Source organism: Glycine soja, chromosome 4, assembly GCF_004193775.1.
Source record: "Glycine soja cultivar W05 chromosome 4, ASM419377v2, whole genome shotgun sequence".
NCBI classification, from domain to species: Eukaryota; Viridiplantae; Streptophyta; class Magnoliopsida; order Fabales; family Fabaceae; genus Glycine; species Glycine soja.
In genome coordinates this window covers 5,703,332-5,722,364 of record NC_041005.1, presented here as the reverse complement: position 1 = coordinate 5,722,364, position 19,033 = coordinate 5,703,332, and the positions used below count along the sequence as shown (strand labels likewise).

General features: G+C 34.1%; 1 protein-coding gene and 1 long non-coding RNA gene across 6 annotated transcripts; both read left to right on the top strand.

The window, feature by feature from the left end:
* The first annotated feature begins 4,130 nt into the window (after window positions 1-4,130).
* LOC114408984 lies at window positions 4,131-8,873 on the top strand. Its single transcript, XR_003665962.1, has 2 exons — window positions 4,131-7,946; window positions 8,085-8,873. It is a non-coding gene; the product is annotated as an uncharacterized LOC114408984 (long non-coding RNA).
* Window positions 8,874-12,249: 3,376 nt separating this feature from the next.
* LOC114408983 (peptidyl-prolyl cis-trans isomerase CYP95-like) lies at window positions 12,250-18,768 on the top strand. Of its 5 annotated transcripts, XM_028372232.1 has the most exons (15): window positions 13,178-13,207; window positions 13,291-13,345; window positions 13,587-13,675; window positions 13,798-13,848; window positions 13,972-13,996; window positions 14,120-14,168; window positions 14,655-14,693; window positions 14,805-14,922; window positions 15,046-15,173; window positions 15,402-15,711; window positions 16,163-16,275; window positions 16,456-16,663; window positions 16,753-17,745; window positions 17,846-17,917; window positions 18,104-18,768. In XM_028372232.1, the coding sequence occupies exons 5-15, from the start codon at window positions 13,994-13,996 to the stop codon at window positions 18,405-18,407; spliced, it is 2,337 nt and encodes a 778-aa protein (XP_028228033.1). In that variant the 5' UTR covers window positions 13,178-13,207; window positions 13,291-13,345; window positions 13,587-13,675; window positions 13,798-13,848; window positions 13,972-13,993; the 3' UTR covers window positions 18,408-18,768. The 5 variants fall into 5 exon arrangements, with proteins under 5 accessions (XP_028228030.1, XP_028228032.1, XP_028228033.1 ...); XM_028372229.1 differs by lacking the exons at window positions 13,798-13,848; window positions 14,120-14,168 and adding an exon at window positions 12,250-12,409 and having other exon boundaries at window positions 13,084-13,207; XM_028372231.1 differs by lacking the exons at window positions 13,798-13,848; window positions 14,120-14,168 and adding an exon at window positions 12,250-12,474 and having other exon boundaries at window positions 13,084-13,207.
* Window positions 18,769-19,033: the final 265 nt, after the last annotated feature.

Genomic DNA, 19,033 nt, shown 5'->3' with positions numbered 1-19,033 from the left:
ATAATTGTTGTTGAATTGTTAAGAAACTTAAAGATTTAAGCTTTGGATCAAAATTCTAATTTCCCAATTGCTATTCATTTTATATACTATAATTAAAATCACTTTTTCCTATCATATTATTTTAAATTGATTTATAATATACCCACACACAGGTAAGTCATTTTTTTATAATTTTATTGTTTAAAAATATATTTCATAAATGATAATATTTTTTTTTGTTTTTAACATTAATGATAAAAATAAGGATCTTATAATTAAAAATATATACTTTATAATTCATGAAAATTATATTATAATATATATTTATAAATTATCTTTCAAAATATGTAATTCCATTCTTTTATTATTGATGAAAATATAGTGTAATATATATTTATAAATGATAAATAATTTTATGAATATGTAATTAAATTTAATATTATTTATAATTAACTATCATAACATAAAATATATTTCATGAATAATGATTTTTTTACGAAAATTTAATAGTATAAAAAAATGGTGCGAAAAGTTAATATAGAAAAAGTATAATAGAAAGTTTGTGTATGCACCATTTGAAAACAATTAATAAATAACATCAGGGTGTATGTTAAGAAAACGTTTTCATCACACTTTTTTTTTTAACTCTCGCTTGTTATCCTTTAACAAAGTTGCACTACATATTTAATTAGTAACTTTAATATTGTGTAATTGTCATACTTTTCATTTAATATTGCATCACTAAGGCTTCTCATCTATCTCATTCTCATAGTGGTACGTTCTTTTCCTTCCATGCACATTGCTTAAAGTTTTTTTCTTCTTTTATAATTACTAAGTTATCTATTTTAATAACAATTGGAATCTTTCTCATTTCATTTTCATTTTGATGCACACAAATGTTCTTTGCTTTAAAACAAATTGAATCTTTTTCGGTTGCCTCTTTATGTTCAGTTTTCATTATGTTCATTCTATTCCAGGGTTATTGATTTGTTGTTTTAGTTGTTTCAGTAATGAGTATGCTTGACAATTTTAGTATTGAGAATGTATGGTTAGTTTTTATTTCCTTTCTCTCTCATTTTTCTTATCTTTGTATTATCCCATGTTTTCTGAATGTTTATTAACATTATGATTTATAGACATATTGCTTGCGTCCATTCCATATGAATCATTTGAATCAAATTGGACAAAAGATTTTATATATAGGAGTATGAAGTTTAACAAAGCATCTTTTGTTGAGGAACCAAAGAAAAGAAAAATAACTATACGAATATTGTCAAATGTTTTGTTTATTCCTTAAGTTATTCCCATCAACAACATGACATATATTTTTTGTTTGCTTATTAATTAATTTCAATTTTTAAATTAAACTTTTTATCACAAACACAAAAAATAAATAAATATCTTCACCAAAAATCCATATATTGATATGGAACAAACTTTTATTTCTTTGATATCTACAAATAAATCGCACACAATGCTAACTTTTTTCGGTATTAAACAAATTCCAAATAACGACAACTACTTCATACATTTGAAATTGTTTTTAACATGTTTGAGTTTTGTTATTTTTAATTAGTATATTTGTAGTGACACATTTGAAATATATCTATTTCAGAAAAGATGAAATCACATCGGTGTAATTTTGGTAACTATTACATTATTTTATAACTTTCAAATGTTTTCTTAAAACTCAATGTTAGATTGAAAGTCTTTGTCACATAGATTATATATGCAAAATTTTATATTAATACAAAATCATTCGTTACCTCATTCATGCATATAGATTAAAATCGATGTAATATAAACGTTTCAAAATATACTAAAATATGAATCGTTTGATTACTGATAAACCATTTTTTGAGTGGTATTTTGTGTGAGTTTTTGTGCTATTTTGCATGTATTTTTTTTTATAAAACACATGTTTGGACACTAGTTTTATATTGCAAAAGTACAATTACTTAATTAAGTGAAAGAGTTGAAAATACACAAATTTATGAAGATTCGAAGACTCTACACTTAATAACAACCATGGTAATTAGCACGACCATGGTCAGATGATAACAATCCTCCTAGAATAGCATCAAAGATCTGATAATGGTCATGGTCAGCTCATCACGGTCGTGGTCAATCCATAACAGCCTAAGGCTTAAGCACCATCCACCACAGCTATACTTGACCTTTTGTGAAATATTTTTATGAAACTATATATAGAAGTCTCTATCTTCGTAAAAGGGAATCAAGTCTTATTTTTATCTTTTTAAAAATTTGAGAGAACCTTGAGTGTTTTTAAAAGTTAAATAGAACACTACTAGTACGAAATGTGATCATGCCTATTGGTATATCTATGTTTACTTTTATATAAGATTGTTAGTTTTTCTCTGATCATGAGTTGGCTAGTCCATTCTGAGCTAATGATGTAACTATCTAAATGTACTCCTCTTCTTGTTCTCAATAGAATTCTTCATTATTTTTATGTTAATTAATTCTCTTAATTACTTTAATGTTTATTTGGAACCAATCATTCTAATACTCAATCAATAACATAATAGTGATCATTTGCATATAATTGATAGATTTAGGAAGATAATGTTTTGCATCATATTGCATGATCAAACAGTTTGAGTAATACCCGATAGATTTGTTAATCTTTAATTAATCATCTTTATACTTGTTCTTATCCTTTGACTTAAATGGATAGATTTATGATTATTGGGTATTGATTTAATGCAAAGAACATATTATTGTAGGCTTTAGTTGATTTTGGGAATAAGTATTTAATTGGGGAAAAAATTTCATTAAGATTAGGATTAGGGAAAATTATACTAGTGAGTCATAACCCATGATCATTATTATCATCACTTGAACCTCTCTATATATTCATTTAATTGTTTTATTATAAAAACCAAAACCATAAAAATATTTAAATCTTATTTTGAATCTAGTCTACTATTAGTTTAATAAGTTTAAATAATCGGAAATACAACTGATTTTCTAGATTCAATATATGAACTTTTGAGTCCATTGTGTAAGGTACACTTGTTCTTGTGCAAGTCTAACATATTTTATGCATCAATTATCTTATTATTGTTTAATTTTGACAAAATTTTACACAAATGATATTAATAATATGTCGATATAATTCAATCGCTGTATCAATAAAAATCATATTTTATATCAAGTTATAAAAATGGAATAATAGTGTCAAAGTCACACCTGTAATTTGATTCCTCCTCTTTATACATAATTTTTTTCAAATTTATCATTTTATTTATTTATTATTTAAATAAATATTTTCAAATAATTATTTTACATGTAAAAATAATACTTTTTTTCCCAAAGTATATGCCTACACAAATTAGTACCAAAAATATTAGGACTAACAAGTATTTATGAAGGTTCTATTCCCCTTTCTTTGCTACGTTTTCTGTTGGCGGTGGTAAGGTTTTTCCCAAGTCAATTAGTGCTTGCGACCAGTAGGGTAGCGAGTCCCTTCCCATGGAGCGTGGTAAACAAATCCTTTTACAGGATGAAAACGAACCAATTATCTCAATACCTGAAGTGGGAGAGTTGCGACAGGGGGAGTTGCGAGGAATCATGGTTAGTTGGAAGAGTGGTGACAAATGAGCGTTTCAACTCAAAAGCCTTCAAAACGATGATGGTTCAGACATGGAAAGCGAAAAAAGGTGTAAATATTCACGACGTTGGAAATAACCTCTTCTCTTTTAGATTTTTCAAGGTAAGAGATAAGGATCTGGAAAAGGATGTCCCTAGAATTTTGATTTCAGGTTAGTGGTCCTCAATGAGATCAAGGCAGGTCAAACACTAAAGGAAGTTGATCTCTCTAATTCCCCTTTTTGGGTGAAGGTATATGATGTCCCAATAGGTTTCAGAACAAAAGCCATAGCAAGGAGGATTGGAGGTGCATCGGGAAATTACTTAACCTGGGATAGTAATGAGGTGAATAGATTATGGTGCTTTCTCAAAATTAGAATAGCAATTGACATCTCTAAACCCCTGAAGAGAGTGATCTGAGTTAGGATTGGGGAAAAGGATGCGAGAAGACTAACTCTTAAGTATGGAAGATTGAGAAATTTTTGTTACGCTTGTGGAAGGCTAGATCATTTGCTAAGAGTTTGTGACGAAAAGGGGGGGGGGGGGGGGGGATTGGAAAAGGATGTAGGCAATTTCCCTTTTGGACCTGATTTGAGGGCTTTGATGGCGAGACAAAACATGGTAGTAGGGAACCATCAACAAGTCTCTTATAGGAGAGTTTGGGAGAGGACTAGACAAGAAAAAAAAAACACTACTGAGGTGGAAAGCAGGGCGATAGACTTGGATGTAGGTGATTGTGGCGTTCCAGCTCAAAAGACCAGAGAAGATGAAGTTTTAGAGTCCAATGTGCCTCTATCCTTGGAACATATTAGGTTGTTGTCGTCAAACATTCAAGGTACCATTTCTCAAACTGATTCACTGAAATTAAAAGCAAATGATATTGGGGCTAATATATTTGAACAGAAGGCTAATAAATGTAAGAAAAATGGGGAAACTACTGAGACAAAGAATGGGAATGGGGGAATTTCAAAGGAATATGAATTAGATAGGTAGAAGGAAAATTTGGATGGACCCAAAGTAGATACCCAGACAAAGTTTATAAGGAAGTGGAAAAGAATTGCTAGAGAGAATACTGAAAGAGGAAATCGGGAAAGCTTAAAGCAAGGAGGGAAACGAATAGTGGAGATGATTTGGAGTGATTCAGCTATGGAAACTGAAGGAGGGAAGCGGTTCAAGAAAAAAATTTGGTTGGTTTTCAGCCCGCCGAGATCAATGAAGGTGCTTAGTTGGAACTATCATGGGCTTGGGAACACACGGGCAGTTAGAGCGCTAAGGAAGCTCGTGCAACAATAAGGTCTCTATCTGATCTTTGTAATGGAAACCAAGAAGAAGTTAGTAGAGGTGCAAGGTATGAAAGGAATGGATAATTTATATAATTTGTTTGATGTTCATTGCATAGGAAGTGGAAAAGATAAAGTTGGGGGACTTCTAATTTTGTGGAGGAATTGTGATTTTGGATATTTCATCTTTTTCTAAAAATCACAAAACAATAAATTTCAAGTCTAAATCAAAAGGAGATTAGGGGTTGATCACTTTCTTTTATGGTTATCTAGAGAGAAGAAATAAGGCTTTATCTTGGGAATTATTAAGGAAGAAGAAGTCGATAGAAAATATACCTTGGGTTTGTTTGCTTGACTTCAACCAAATCTTGTCCCAAGATAAGAAGATGGGGGGTAATCCAATTGATCTTTTTCACATGATGGGATTTTATAGAGCTCTTATGGATTGTAATTTGTTTGATTTGGGATGCATAAGATACAATTTTACCAGGTCTAATATGAGGAATTCCCTCATAATTTCCATGAGAGATTAGATCAAGTGCTAGCAAATGAAGAATGGAGAGTTAAATGGCCTAATATTGTCATGATCACACTTTCCAGATATAGGTTCGACCATAATCCAATTCTCATGGAGTCTTTTGATGAGCCTCAGAGAAAAAGGAGGAGGAAATGAAGGGCAAAGTTGTATCGGTTTGAAAGGTTATGGCTGAAGAAGGCCGAGGAGTGTAAAGATGTAGTGGCTCACTCTTGGATTTTGGGTGATGATGTTATGCATCACTTGACTAGAGTGGGCTCAAACCTTAATTCTTGGGGAAAAGCTGCCTTTGGTTAGATTCCTAAAAGGATTAAACAACTGTAGCAACGCCTTGAGGAGCTTCAACAAAAGCTGCAAACTGGTGAAGTGCTGAAAGAGATTCATAAAATTGAGATTGATCTAGATGAGATTCTAAAACTAGAGAAAATTATTTGGGCCCATCGTCTGAGAGCCACTTGGCTAAAACATGGGGATAGAAATATAAGTTTTTTCACCAAAAAGCCTCACATAGACAGAAACTAAACTCCACAGACAAAATCACGAATGAAGAAGGAATGCTGATCAAAGATGAGGAAGACATATAAGTTGTTATTTTAGAGTTTTTTGAAGACTTATTCATGACGTCTATTCCTCAAGATACTGACTTAGTTGCACAACTGGTTGGAGGGAGGATAATAAATGATTTAAGAAATGTGTTGAATGGTGATTTCACAAAGGAAGAGGCGTTTGAAGCTCTGAACCAAATGCATCCTTTGAAGGCCCCTAGTCTAGATGGGACCCCTGCTGTTTTCTACCATAAGTTTTAGCCCCTGATCGGAGGAGATGTCACTTGAACTGTATTGAATATCCTTAACAATGGTGTTAATCCTTCAAATTTGAACAAAACATTATTGTTCTCATTCCAAAGGGTAAGAATCCAATTCATCTGAGTGATTTTCGGCCCATAAGTCCTTGTAACTTATCGTTTATATCGTTACAAATACCATAGCTAATAGATTAAAGATCATCCTTCCTTTTATTGTATCAAAAAATCAGAGTGCATTTGTTCCAGAAAGACTCATAACTGATAATGCACTTGTGGCATTCAAATGCTTTCACCATATGAGGACTAGATAGTCAGGAAGAAAAAGATCAATGACATTGAAGCTTGACATGTCAAAGGCTTATGATAGGGTTGAATGGAAATTTTTGGAGTCAGTCTTAATTTTTATAGGCTTTCCGGAGAAGTGGAAAAACCTGATCCTTCACTGTGTTTCGATTGTATCCTTCTCTACTCTTATTAATGGCCAACCTGGCGGGGAATTGAGATCACAAAGGGGATTGAGATAGGGGGATCCCTTGTCCTCCTATCTCTTTATTCTTTGTGCAGAAGTGTTCTCAGTGCTTATCTCCCAATCAGTTTCAAGACAGTTGTTGCATGGTGTTAAAATTTGCCCCAGGGCACCTCCTATTACTCATCTATTTTTTTCAAATGACAACATTTTGTTTGTCAGAGCGGATGTTCGAGAAGCAAATCATGTTTTTGAAGTGATTCATGCATGTGAAAGGGTGTTGGGACAGAGGATAAATCTCAACAAACCCGAGATCTCCTTCAGCCAAAATGTTTCGACTTTCAGATCAAATGAGCTAGAGATGCTTCTAAAGTTAAAGGTAGTTGGGGATCACAAGAAATATTTGGGTATTTTGGTCCTAGTTGGAAAGTCAAAAAAGCAAGTGTTTCAATTCATTAAGGACATAGTTTGGAAAAAATAAATAAAGGTTAGAAAGAAAGGGCTCTATCCAAAACAGGGAGGGAAACTATGTCAATTGTCTAGGCTATTCCTACATATGTGATGAGCTATTTCAAACTCCCGATTTCTTTGTGTCAGGAAATAGAATAGATGTTTGCAAGGTTCTATTAGGTTGGTAATGTTGAAAAAAAGAAATTGCATTGGCTCTCATAGGAAAAACTCATTGAACCAAAAGCTAGACAAGGTCAGGGCTTTAGAAGGCTCCAATAGTTCAACCAATCCTTATTGTCAAAACAAATGTGGAGGCTTTTGACCATTGAGAGCAGCCTGGCAATAAGGGTGTTAAGTGTCAAGTATTTTCCTCACTCTTTTCTTTGCAGGAAAGGAAATCATTAAAGCCAAGCTACACTTGGACAAGCATTTATTCTTCCAGGAAATTAATTCTAGAGGGAGCCATTTAGACTTCCACTCGAGGGGGAGACTACCATGTGGAAGAGACTCACACTTGAGGGGGAGATGTATTGGGTTACAAGTGTGAGGTGAAGTCCCACATCGGATAGAAGTGGAAAGGTTGAGCACCATATAAGTGAGGAGAAGACCCATAAACCTGAGCCTTAAGGTTTTGGGTTAGAGTGTGGTGTCAGGTCTCCTTATGTGGTGGCTTGTGGTCCACAGGTGTACTCCTCGAATCTCCCCAACAGGTGGATTGGAAGGGGTATTCAATCCTTGTCAAGTCAGATAGATGGCTACCAAGCTCAAAAGTTGCGTAAGTGGGATGTTCAAAAAGTTCAATCAATTTTCTCTCCGGAGGTCAGTCAATTTTTTTTATCTATACCTTTATGCAATACCATTACCCAGGATAACCTTATATGGAAAATTTCTGTTGATGGAAATTATTCAGTAAAGTCTGAGTGTCATCAATTTTGTAATGCTTTTCTTCTCTTGCAGGGGTCCTTTAGTTATATTCAAGGAGATTTTTGGAAAAAGCTATGGAAGATTAAAGCCATTCCAAAGTGTGTCCATTTGCTCTAGAGGGCATGTAAGGACATTTTGCTGGTGATGACAAATTTGAAAAGAAAAAAAAGATTAGAAGTTGACAGTATTTGTCCTAGATGCAGTGTGGGGAATCAAACAGTGGTCCACACTCTCCTTTTTATGTGAGGAAGTTACCAGAATATGTTTTGCATAAAGCTTAGGTGGTAGGATTCAGGCTCAATAGGAGTCCTCTTTTGTTGTATGAGTTGGGAGTTGTATACAGGTTGGTGATGCTATTTTTTTGGGAGAATTTGTGAACTTGTTTGGGTTATTTGGTATGAAAGGGATCAATGGGTTTTTAATAGAAGGAAATTCCTCTTTAGTATACTCTGGAAAAGGCTTAGTCCTTTTTAGATCCTCTTTATCAAATTGATTGAAGGCCTAGACAGTTATCTGAATCTTGGAGAAGGCCCCTAAAGGGAATCATTAAGGCTAGTTTTGATGCTTCCCCAAAGCAAAATAGAGGAACGGGTCTTGGGGTCATTTTTAGGGATCACGGTGGGAAAGTTCTGGTTGCGGGTTCTTTGTTAATACCGTTTTGTTATGAACCCCATATAGCTGAAGCTATTGCATTTAAGTGGGCGACAGCTCAAAACTTATCTTTTCAATGTGTTAAGTATGAATTCAATTGCACGAGGCTAGTTAAGGAATGGCATGAAAGGAGCAACAATAGGAGGAGTTATTTTGTTGGTCTTATACTTATACTTATAATCTTGTTTAACCTCAAAATTTACACATTTTTGTTTCTGCACATATAAACACGAATAGAACTGCTCACCCTTTAACACAATTAACTTTTGTTATGAAGGAAAAGTACTGGATTAAGGAAACTCTTCCCCAACTGATTTCCATTTTATGTAATGATGTAAGGTTGTTGCCTGTTGTTGATTAAATGATAAAAGTTTTTCATAAAAAAACAAGTACACTAGAAAAAATATTAGGACTAATTTATGTATGTCCATTTTGTGTACATATTTATTATTTTGATTAATAATATAGTTAATTAAAATTGAAATGCCTCAAGAGTCAAGATCATCAGTTATGTTGTGTATGCAATATTTGCTCAATTAAAAATACAATTAATATAATCTTCTTCAATTTTAATGTAATTATATAATGCATATTTAAAATGCTACAAAATATTGAAAACTAAATACCATATATGTACGTATAAAATAATAAATATAACATAAGTAACTATAATTTTAAGTTTTTAATGAAGCGTGCGAAGGACGAGTTTGAAATCTATTTAAATCATTAATTCAATTAATAAATAATTATTTGAAATCGATACATATGTATATTTACATGTTAATAAAAAGTGTAACATTTTTTAACACATTCATACACTATTAGAAAATTATTTTTTTCAAGACATTTTAATAGAAGGAATGATAATGGGTAAGGTCGAACACAAGTAGAGGCTACACGCCTTTTGGAGAAAACCTATGACTATTGTCCGTCTATCTACCCGTTGGATATCTATGGATACTTCAAATTCAATTTTTTTTAAAGTTGATTTTTAACATCAAACAAAAATAGTGAGTTAAAAACCAAGAGCAAAAAAGAAACAACACAAAAGAATTAAACTTGAAATAAGTATATCTTAAGGATAAGTAAACATAAATCTAAAGTACACGTAAAAATAAAATTATAGCATCTCAAAAGCATAAGTTCAAAGAAAAACTCCATGGTTGAAGAAGAGAAGAACAAAAAGTGAGATGCTAAGAGGGGTGAGGGTGTGAGATCATATGGAAATTAGATTTTGGGTTTTGTCATTGATAATATATATATATATATATATATATATATATATATATATATATATATAATGATACTTTTGTAACTTTATAGATAATAGGTATTCACAGGTGCAAATACTATAATGCCCACACCCGACTCATTAACAAGTGAGTAAAAAACATATCTATACTCGTGGGTAATGGGTATCTATTTTAACTATCCATCATCCAATCATTGTGGATTTTATTCGTAGGTGATTATTTTTTTGTCATGCCTAGACATAATTGGCACACATGTATGAAATCTAGAATTTTTGTTCTTTTCAAAATTTGTGATGTTTTATAACACATATAAGGATAACTCATAGATTATACCAATTAAATTACTTTTTTTTTTACCTTCTAATGTAAATAAAAATGTCAACGAAAATAAAAATAACATTATTAGAAAAAATAGATTTTTAGACCATAAAAAACGAATGTATTGAATTGGATAAGGATTGACAAAAGAAAAAATATTCTACAATGTAAAACTAAAATATCTTCACTTTTACAATCAGGAAATACAAAAGAAAGTTTACTAAAATTAATTGATTAAATATAGATTCCTACATCCCTTAATCAAGATCTGGAGTTTGATTTTCGATTTTGGTATGGAGTTGCAAGTGAAGGTATCACTTTAACCTAAAATGGGTCGACCCAATGGAGAAAATTAATTGGTTGCCAAAAAAGAAGCTTCATATACCTCTGGTATAAAAAAAATATAGATCCCAACCTTTACCAAGTCTCCCAAAAGTAATCTACTATGTAAAACTCAAAAATTTGCAACTATTTATCTACTTTTCTTTTTAGCATAATATCGCTGCTAGATAAGGATTTTGCACACTAACTTCTATTAAAATCTTCATTGTGTTTAATGTATTTGCATACATACCTTGTGCCACCATGACATCATTATATAATAATAATATCTATCAATTTTTTGGGTAAATAGTCATTTCTATATCTGAATGCGTAGATCACTAATAAATTCATCTTTGAAAGATAAAAATTTAAATTTTAGTCTCCAAAAGTGAAAAAAAAATGCGACAAATTTATCAATCTGTTAACATTACTATTAATGAAAGAGCATATGTGGCATAGAGGAACGAAAATGTCACCAAAATGATTGCTAACATGACTGCTAAACAGATTGGATCAAAATATCAGTAAGTTTCTATTGGATTAATTTGTTAGACCCCAGTTTTTTTTCATTTAAGTGTAAAATATAATTTAATCTTCATTTTTTTTATTGTTGCAAGCATAACATTATAATAAACACTTAAAAAATAGGAAAACAAATATAGGTTAGACCAAACATAATAATAAACATAATATCGATTAATAAACATAGTTTGTTTGTTGCTCTAAAATTTTTAATGTGACTGTACCTTATCTAAAATATGAGACTCAAACAAAAATGCACAAAGTTAATTTTTACAAAAAAAAAACATTGTAACAAAAAATGCACAATCAATATTATGCTTATTGCTATGTTTGTTTTAACTTATACTTGCTTCTCTATTTTTTAAGTATTATACTTGCAACGATAAAAAAAAATGAGGGAAGATGAAAATTAAATTATATTTCACCTTTGAATGAAACAAAATTTGGAGTCAAACAAATTAGTTCAATGAACACTTATTGACATTTTGGTCCAAAATGAAAATTTATTAACATTTTGGTTAAATCTATTCAGCAGTCATATTGACACTTATTTTTGTGACATTTTGTTCATTTTGTGTCACATAAACTATTTTATTAATAACAACAAACGAAAATTAATGAATAAATGAATTTGTTACACTTTTTTTATTTTTAGAGACTAAAATTTAAATTTTTATTTTTCAAAAATAATTATTTTTTTAATAAATACCTGAGACCCATCTCCAAATAGTGAATATTTACTCTATTCATTTGTGAATTTTTTTTTTCTGAAATATGAGTATATTTTGTCACCTCAATAAAAGTCCAATTTTTCTCCCATTACTTAAGTCCATTAAAAGAGAGACAAACACAGGATTTGAGACTGGTGGGTCCCACAGACCCCAACCAGATCCCATGTGTTTATCTCTCTCCCCGGCTAAACCCTCTAGTAAATGGAGAGAATATTTCCCCCACGTGAGGGAGGGATATATTTGTCCATTGGGCATTTGTTCTTTGCTGAATCCTCAACGTAATCCGTCAACTCGTTCAAGAGAGCAGGGACATTGCGGTAACTTCACTTTCCAATGGAAGCAGCTAGGCTCGGCTCTTTTACAAGCCACGCCTTTATATATAAGCTAGCCTATGAGCCTTCTTTCATCATCTCGAATGAATCCTTTCCGTGGTTATCGACTCGGGTAAGAGCCTAGGGTTCTTTTTCTCTTCTGCTCTCACTCCTTGCAAATCTCGCGTAACGCATGCGTTTCTTCACTCAATCGGAGCCCAGCACTGATCTATTTGGAACTCTTCGAGGTTTTTCCGGGAACTAGGGTTTAACTTTTGCCGATCAATTTGATGCTCTTTGCTATATCCATGCTGTTAGTTCTGTCTTCCTTGGTTTATGTTTGACTCTTGGTTTTGTATTCGCTAATTGGTATGATTGCGTGTATAACGTTCTTTAGCCGATCTGGATTTCTCAACCCTACCGAGGTTTTAGTGGAATCTGTCACGGTTTATCTTCGCGATTTCATCATTAGCAGTTGGTGATTGCTGCGATATGTTTGGATTGGATTTGATTTTTGAGATTGATACGAACCGAATCGGTTATTGTTTTCAAAGCTCTTTTTTTGCGATGACTCTGCTGGCTTTACTTGAACACTGTTTGTGTACTTATAATGGGAGAAAATTGATGTGTATAGAAGTGTAGTGATGATACCGCAGCGCAATTCTTAACTTGCTACTACGTTTTGTGTGTGGATGGATACCAACAACTTCGTGTTATCATTGTTCGATTGGGTCCCCATTTTCCTGTCTTAAAATTTGACGTGAAATGATGTAGATTTGGTTAATTTATTTTGACAAGCTCAAAACTTTAGTTCTGTATTCTTGACATGTAACTAGAATTAGTGTTTGTTCCCCGTTGATGCATTGTTACTTAAAATCAATGAATAACTAGGTGTTTGTTTAATAATGCTATGTTACTTCAGGTCTGTGGTTTTACTGTACTCAATTTGATAAATTAAGGCAAAGACGATGACCAAGAAGAAGAATCCCCTGGTGTTTATGGATGTGTCCATCGATGGGGATCCTGTTGAAAGGATGGTTTTTGAGGTACTTTTTGTTCTTGTTCTTATGTTTACTATTTATGCCGCAACTTTTGCAATGTTCAATCTAATGAACATTTCCTCTCACAGCTTTTCTATGATGTTGCTCCCAAGACTGCAGAAAACTTTCGTGCATTATGTACAGGTATTATAAATTTGATTTGCACGGGAAATTTCATCATTAACTTTTGTTTATTGGACATTTTCTACCATCACAGTTACTTAACAATCAAATATGTACTTAGACATGCTTGTGCGCTTGGCTTGCATGTGCTTTTGGTTGAGAGTGGATCATTTGCTGAAGATTGTCGTTTATCTGATCAACGAGTCACTAATTCCGCCCTTGTTGTATTTGTATCAAATTTTCATTTTCATTCTGTATTCAGGAGAAAAAGGTATCAGTCCAAATACTGGAAAATCACTGCACTACAAGGGTTCTTTCTTCCATCAGATCATAAAAGGTTCCATTGTGCAGGTATGTTGTTCTATTTATACTTGTATTGGTTGCTATATGGTAGTTCTACTTCTATATAAAATGTCTTGTTGTGGTTGAACGTGGCTTAGTAGTGGTCCCCGTTACCCTTGTTTATGCTGTAGGATACACTGGGCTGATGGTCTCGACTGCTTTTCTTGTGATATAGTTTTAAGGTTGTACTTACTAAGTTGTTCATCCGCTTAATTCTAATAAGCTTCATGAAACCCAAGCCCATTTTCTATGCCTTGTTATTGTAGTGTGATTATGCGTATTAATGGCTGGTTTTGCTTTTACAGGGTGGAGATTTTGTCAATCGAAATGGTATGTATTTTATTGATACATTGCATGTCATTGAGTTACCTTACCTATCCCTTTTTTGAAGGTTGCAATTTGATACTATATATGTAGTCACTTTCTTTATGTTTTTATTATTTGCTCATTCAGTTGTCCGGGTTGCCAGCCTTGTTCCATTTGCATGTTTCCTGTGACAATGGTAATTTCTTTTCTAAGTCAATTAGGAACATGACTAACAAAGTTCCTTTACAACACAGTTTGACCTGATATTGAGTGGGGTGTTACAGCTATGAAAGATTTTTGATTTGTTAATTTTGGATTATTTTCTGGTATTATCCCTGTTAATATCAATACGTTTATGAATATGTAATTCACATTAGTCGTTGGGTTGAAAGTATTGTAGGATGCACTGGGCTTTCAACAATTAACCACAGTGAATGATACCAAAATATCACGCATTCCTTATTTTTTTGGAGTTGAAAGTATTGTAGCTGATAAAATAGTATACTTTCCGAATATCAATCTCCGTTGGTGTTTCCTAATTCCATATTATTGCTTGGTAGTTTAGTCCAGGTTCATGTGCATTTTTTTCTTCATAAATTTCCTCAATGTCTTGATTTCCCACCCTCTGGCATCATTCTTTACTTTCCTGTAATGATTGCATGATATTTTCCATGTTTTGCAGGAACTGCTGGAGAAAGCATATATGGTTCGAAGTTCCCAGGTTAAAATGCCATGCCACACTCTCAAGATCATATTTTGCATTATGAATTGTTTATACTACAGTAGTGTTGTATTTTATAATAATGTAATATGTATCTATGATTTGTTTTAGATGAGTCACCTAAGCTAAAGCATGATGCTACCGGACTTTTATCAATGGCAATTGCAGACCGTGACACACTTGGTTCTCATTTTATTATCACTTTGAAAGCTGATCATCATCTTGATAGGTTTGTGTATCTGGTTAATTGTTGGCAGCATTTTACTTCTTACATGGATGTTCTATTTTGATTTTTGATTGTGGGGGTTGGCAAGGTAATGCCTGACTGTACAGTTATGTGGCCATTTTGCAGGAAGCATGTAGTCTTTGGGAAGCTTGTCCAAGGGCCTAACGTATTGAAGAAAATTGAAGAAGTGGGTGATGAAGAAGGGCATCCAACTGTAACAGTTAAAATCATTAATTGTGGTGAATATAGCGAGGGTGAGAATTACTTTTTCTATCTTTAGAATACTTAGACTTTATTCTTAATAAGTATGGTGAAGATTAAATCCCAAATTATTTTGCTGAGAGTTCTGTCTCCAAGTCTGTAAATGCCGATCATAAAGAATTGTGTTTATTTTTCCTCTTCAATTGAATGTGTGATGTTCTGGTTCAGTATTTCACTTTTAAATATATTTGATCTCTTGATTTGAATCCTTATACTTGCAGATGGAAAGAAGGTAAATAAATCAAAAATGGGAAAGAATAAAAAATCTTCAAAAGACAGAAGGAAAAGGAGAAAATACTACTCATCCAAATCAGGAAGCTCTTCAGATTCTGATACAGAATCTTCGGAAACTGATAGTGATTCTGAGTCAGATATGTCCTCATCGTCTTACATAAGTTCTTCCAGTGATGACAGGCGAAGGAAGAGAAAGAGATCTAAGAAAGATAAATATAGACGGGAAAAAAGAAGAGATAAACGTCGTGACAAGAAGCGAAGGAAAAAGGACAAGAGATCAAAGCGTAAATCAAAAAGGTATTGAACACTTAATACTTAATATTTGATTAAATCTTGGGTTAAGATTTATGAATTTCAGATTTCATTCATCTATCCTTGTTGCTTTTGTGTTTGTGATGAACTTAAAATAGCCATTATTAGGTCAAGAAGGCTGGATTGTGTTTATTGTGTAATATTGTTTCATGTGAATACACTATGAACGAGGTAGGTTATTTCTCACGTACATGAATGTTGTAGTTACTATACGCATTTAGCTGTTCTCATTGCTCTTGACATGGATTTGTGTGCTTTAACAATCAGGAGTAGACTCTTTTCCTGGTTTCATTGTGAATGATTTTTTTTTTTCTTGTCGGTAAGAATCATCTCGTTATGTGGTATTCTTTTAAAAAAATATTATTGTTGTGAACTTTTTCACACATGGTCATACTCATTTTTCATTGTTGGTACTGAATCTGCTGGATGTTGTTAGGGAATCCGGTAGTGACTCAGATAGTGAGAGTAACAGTGACAGTAGCTCTGAAGGTGAAGGTATTGGTGCTCAACATAAAGGGCTGAAGCTTAAAGATCATTCTCAGAAAAATGGTAATTTTTTAAATTTATTTAATTGTTTCAAATAAATCTGTCTGTAACCTTTTTTTTTTTTTGTATTCAATGAAACAAAGTGAAATATTTTGCAAGATTTTATCGTTTTTGTTTTCTGCTTGATTCCTTGGTTGTGTACAACAATTTTTTGAAACTTCCTCCTTCCGTACTTTGTGGCAGCTGAAACAAGGTCTGCCTTGGTTGCTGAGAAAGATTTGCCTCCTGCGCATCATGAAAAGGAGGAAGTGGGTATGCTAGAAAATGAGGAAAAATTCTCAAAGGAAAACGGAGAGCAACGCAGCAATGGCATTGGAGGAGCTGACTATGGATCTGACAGAAGTGAAGAGAGGCAGCCTGACGTTATGGATGATCATTCAGGCAAAACTAGGTCTACTTTCTTCTTTAGTCACACCTCAGTTATTTCTTATGCTTACCATTTCTTCCAGATCTGGTATTTTATTGAAAGTTGATGAGCAGGAGTCGAAGTGTGAGTCCTAAGCGACCCATCAGTAAGAGTATGAGTATTAGTCCCAGGAGGAGTGCGAGATTGAGCAAGAGCCCAAGTGTTACTCCAAAAAGGAGATTGAGCAAGAGCCCAAGTGTTACTCCAAAAAGGAGATTGAGCAAAAGTCCAAGTGTTAGAAGCCCTCCTCCATCACAGAGGAGTTTGAGCAGAAGTCCCGCCAGAAGCATCAGCAGGAGTCCAAGCAGAAGCATCAGTAGAAGCCCAGTGAGAGGCAGGAATGGGAGAAGTGTCAGTAGAAGCCCTGTGAGAGGCAGGAATGGGAGAAGTGTCAGTAGAAGCCCTGTGAGAGTCAGGAATGGGAGAAGTGTCAGTAGAAGCTCAGTAAGAGTCAGGAATGGGAGAAGTGTCAGTAGAAGCCCAGTAAGAGTCAGGAATGGGAGAAGTGTCAGTAGAAGCCCAGTGAGAGGCAGGAATTGGAGAAGTGTCAGTAGAAGCCCAGTGAGAGGCAGGAATGGTAGAAGTGTCAGTAGAAGCCCTGCGAGAACTCGTTCTCTTAGAAGTGTCAGCAAGAGCCCTGTAAGATCCCATTCTCGAAGTCACCGGAGCAGGAGTTCTCCTAGAGCACCATCAGGAAAAATTATCAGCAAAAGCCCTGTAAGAGTATTGAGAAAGAGTTTAAGCCGCAGTCCAGTTAGATCACCTGCAAGAAGTTTAAGCCGAAGCTCTGGCAGGGTTCCTTCAAAGAAAAGCATCAGCCGAAGCCCGGTCAGAGCACCTAGTAGAAGCAATCGCCGCAGTTATTCTAGGAGTCCTAGCCCTGTTCATAGGACAAGGACTCCTCGTGGGAGGAGTGTGTCAAGGAGTGTATCACCTGATGCTTCACCAAAGCGTATCAGAAGGGGAAGAGGTTTCAGTGAAAGATACTCTTATGCAAGAAGGTATAGAACCCCCTCTCGGTCTCCTGTGAGGTCATACCGCTACAATGGAAGAAATGACCGGGACAGGTAATATTTTGTTTACTTTCTAGTATTTTTTTTGCCCTAAAATGTTATTGAGATTCAAGAATTGAATGTCAGAATAAGCATTTTAACATTTTGTCCTCAGATATTCTACTTACAGAAGGTTTTCCCCTAGGCGTTTCAGGAGCCCACCACCACGTGGAAGAACTCCCCCAAGGTTTTGTTTTCCTGGCATCATAATATTTGCTTTTTATAAGTTATATTACTGTATCTTATTTTATTTGTATCTTTCTTAATTCTTATCATGAATTTTTTCATTGGAGATTTTTAATGCCATTTTAGTTCTCTGTCATTGTGTTCTCGATAATGTTAGCAGCATGATTATTTGAAAACCTGTATGTAGGTATCGAAGCAGGAGGAGCAGGACGCCATCTGTTTCACGCAGTCCACGATATCGAGCCCGACGATATAGCCGAAGTAGGAGCCCGGTTCGCAGTCGTTCCCTAGTTGATAGATCCCGCCCCTCTCGTGTGGAGAGGCATGCATCTTCTTCTCGGAGCAGGAGTCCATCAAAATCCCGGTCTAGGTCCAGGTCATCCGTGGAGTCTCCGCCAAGAGCAAGTAGAGACAGCAGGTCCAGGTCATCGTCCAGAAGCCCTGATGGAAAGCAAGGCTTGGTCTCATATGGCGATGGTTCTCCATACTAACGTGAAAGGTGAAATATGTGGTGCGGAGGGCTTTGGGTTACTGTAATCTTCAATGAGCTGCAGGCTTCAATTTTTGAACTTCACCACCTGCATTGCTTGATGGAATTCGTGAATGACAATCGTTTTCCCCCCTTTATAGACAGCAATGGCATGTTGAAAACTTGAAATATTCTAGTCCTAGAATAAGTTAAGACAATAGACGGTACTTATGACATTAGGATGCAGCCTTGGTTGTGAAGTTGTTGCGGTATTTGTTGGAATCGGAGACTCGGATGCTGTTGCTCTACTTATGCTTGGTTGGTTACGACCAGCATTTGAGTTTGAATTTATAAAATCAGGTCGCTTCGCTAGACCATTTTTATACCTCCCCTCCAAGATTAAAAAGAATTGTAAATCTGGGCATTTGTGCGTTTCAATTAAATTATAATATTCTTGTAATCTTTTCTAATATAAATGCGAAAAAAGTTTCATTGCTTTCTTGAAATTTAAAAGTATTAAAAGGATTTGAAATTGAAAAATAATATCAACAGTTTAAACTGGCATATAGGTCAAATTCACATCACGTGCGCACGTTCCAATTTTCGATTGGAAAGGAAAGTGCTGAACCATAATTGGGGCGAAAACCA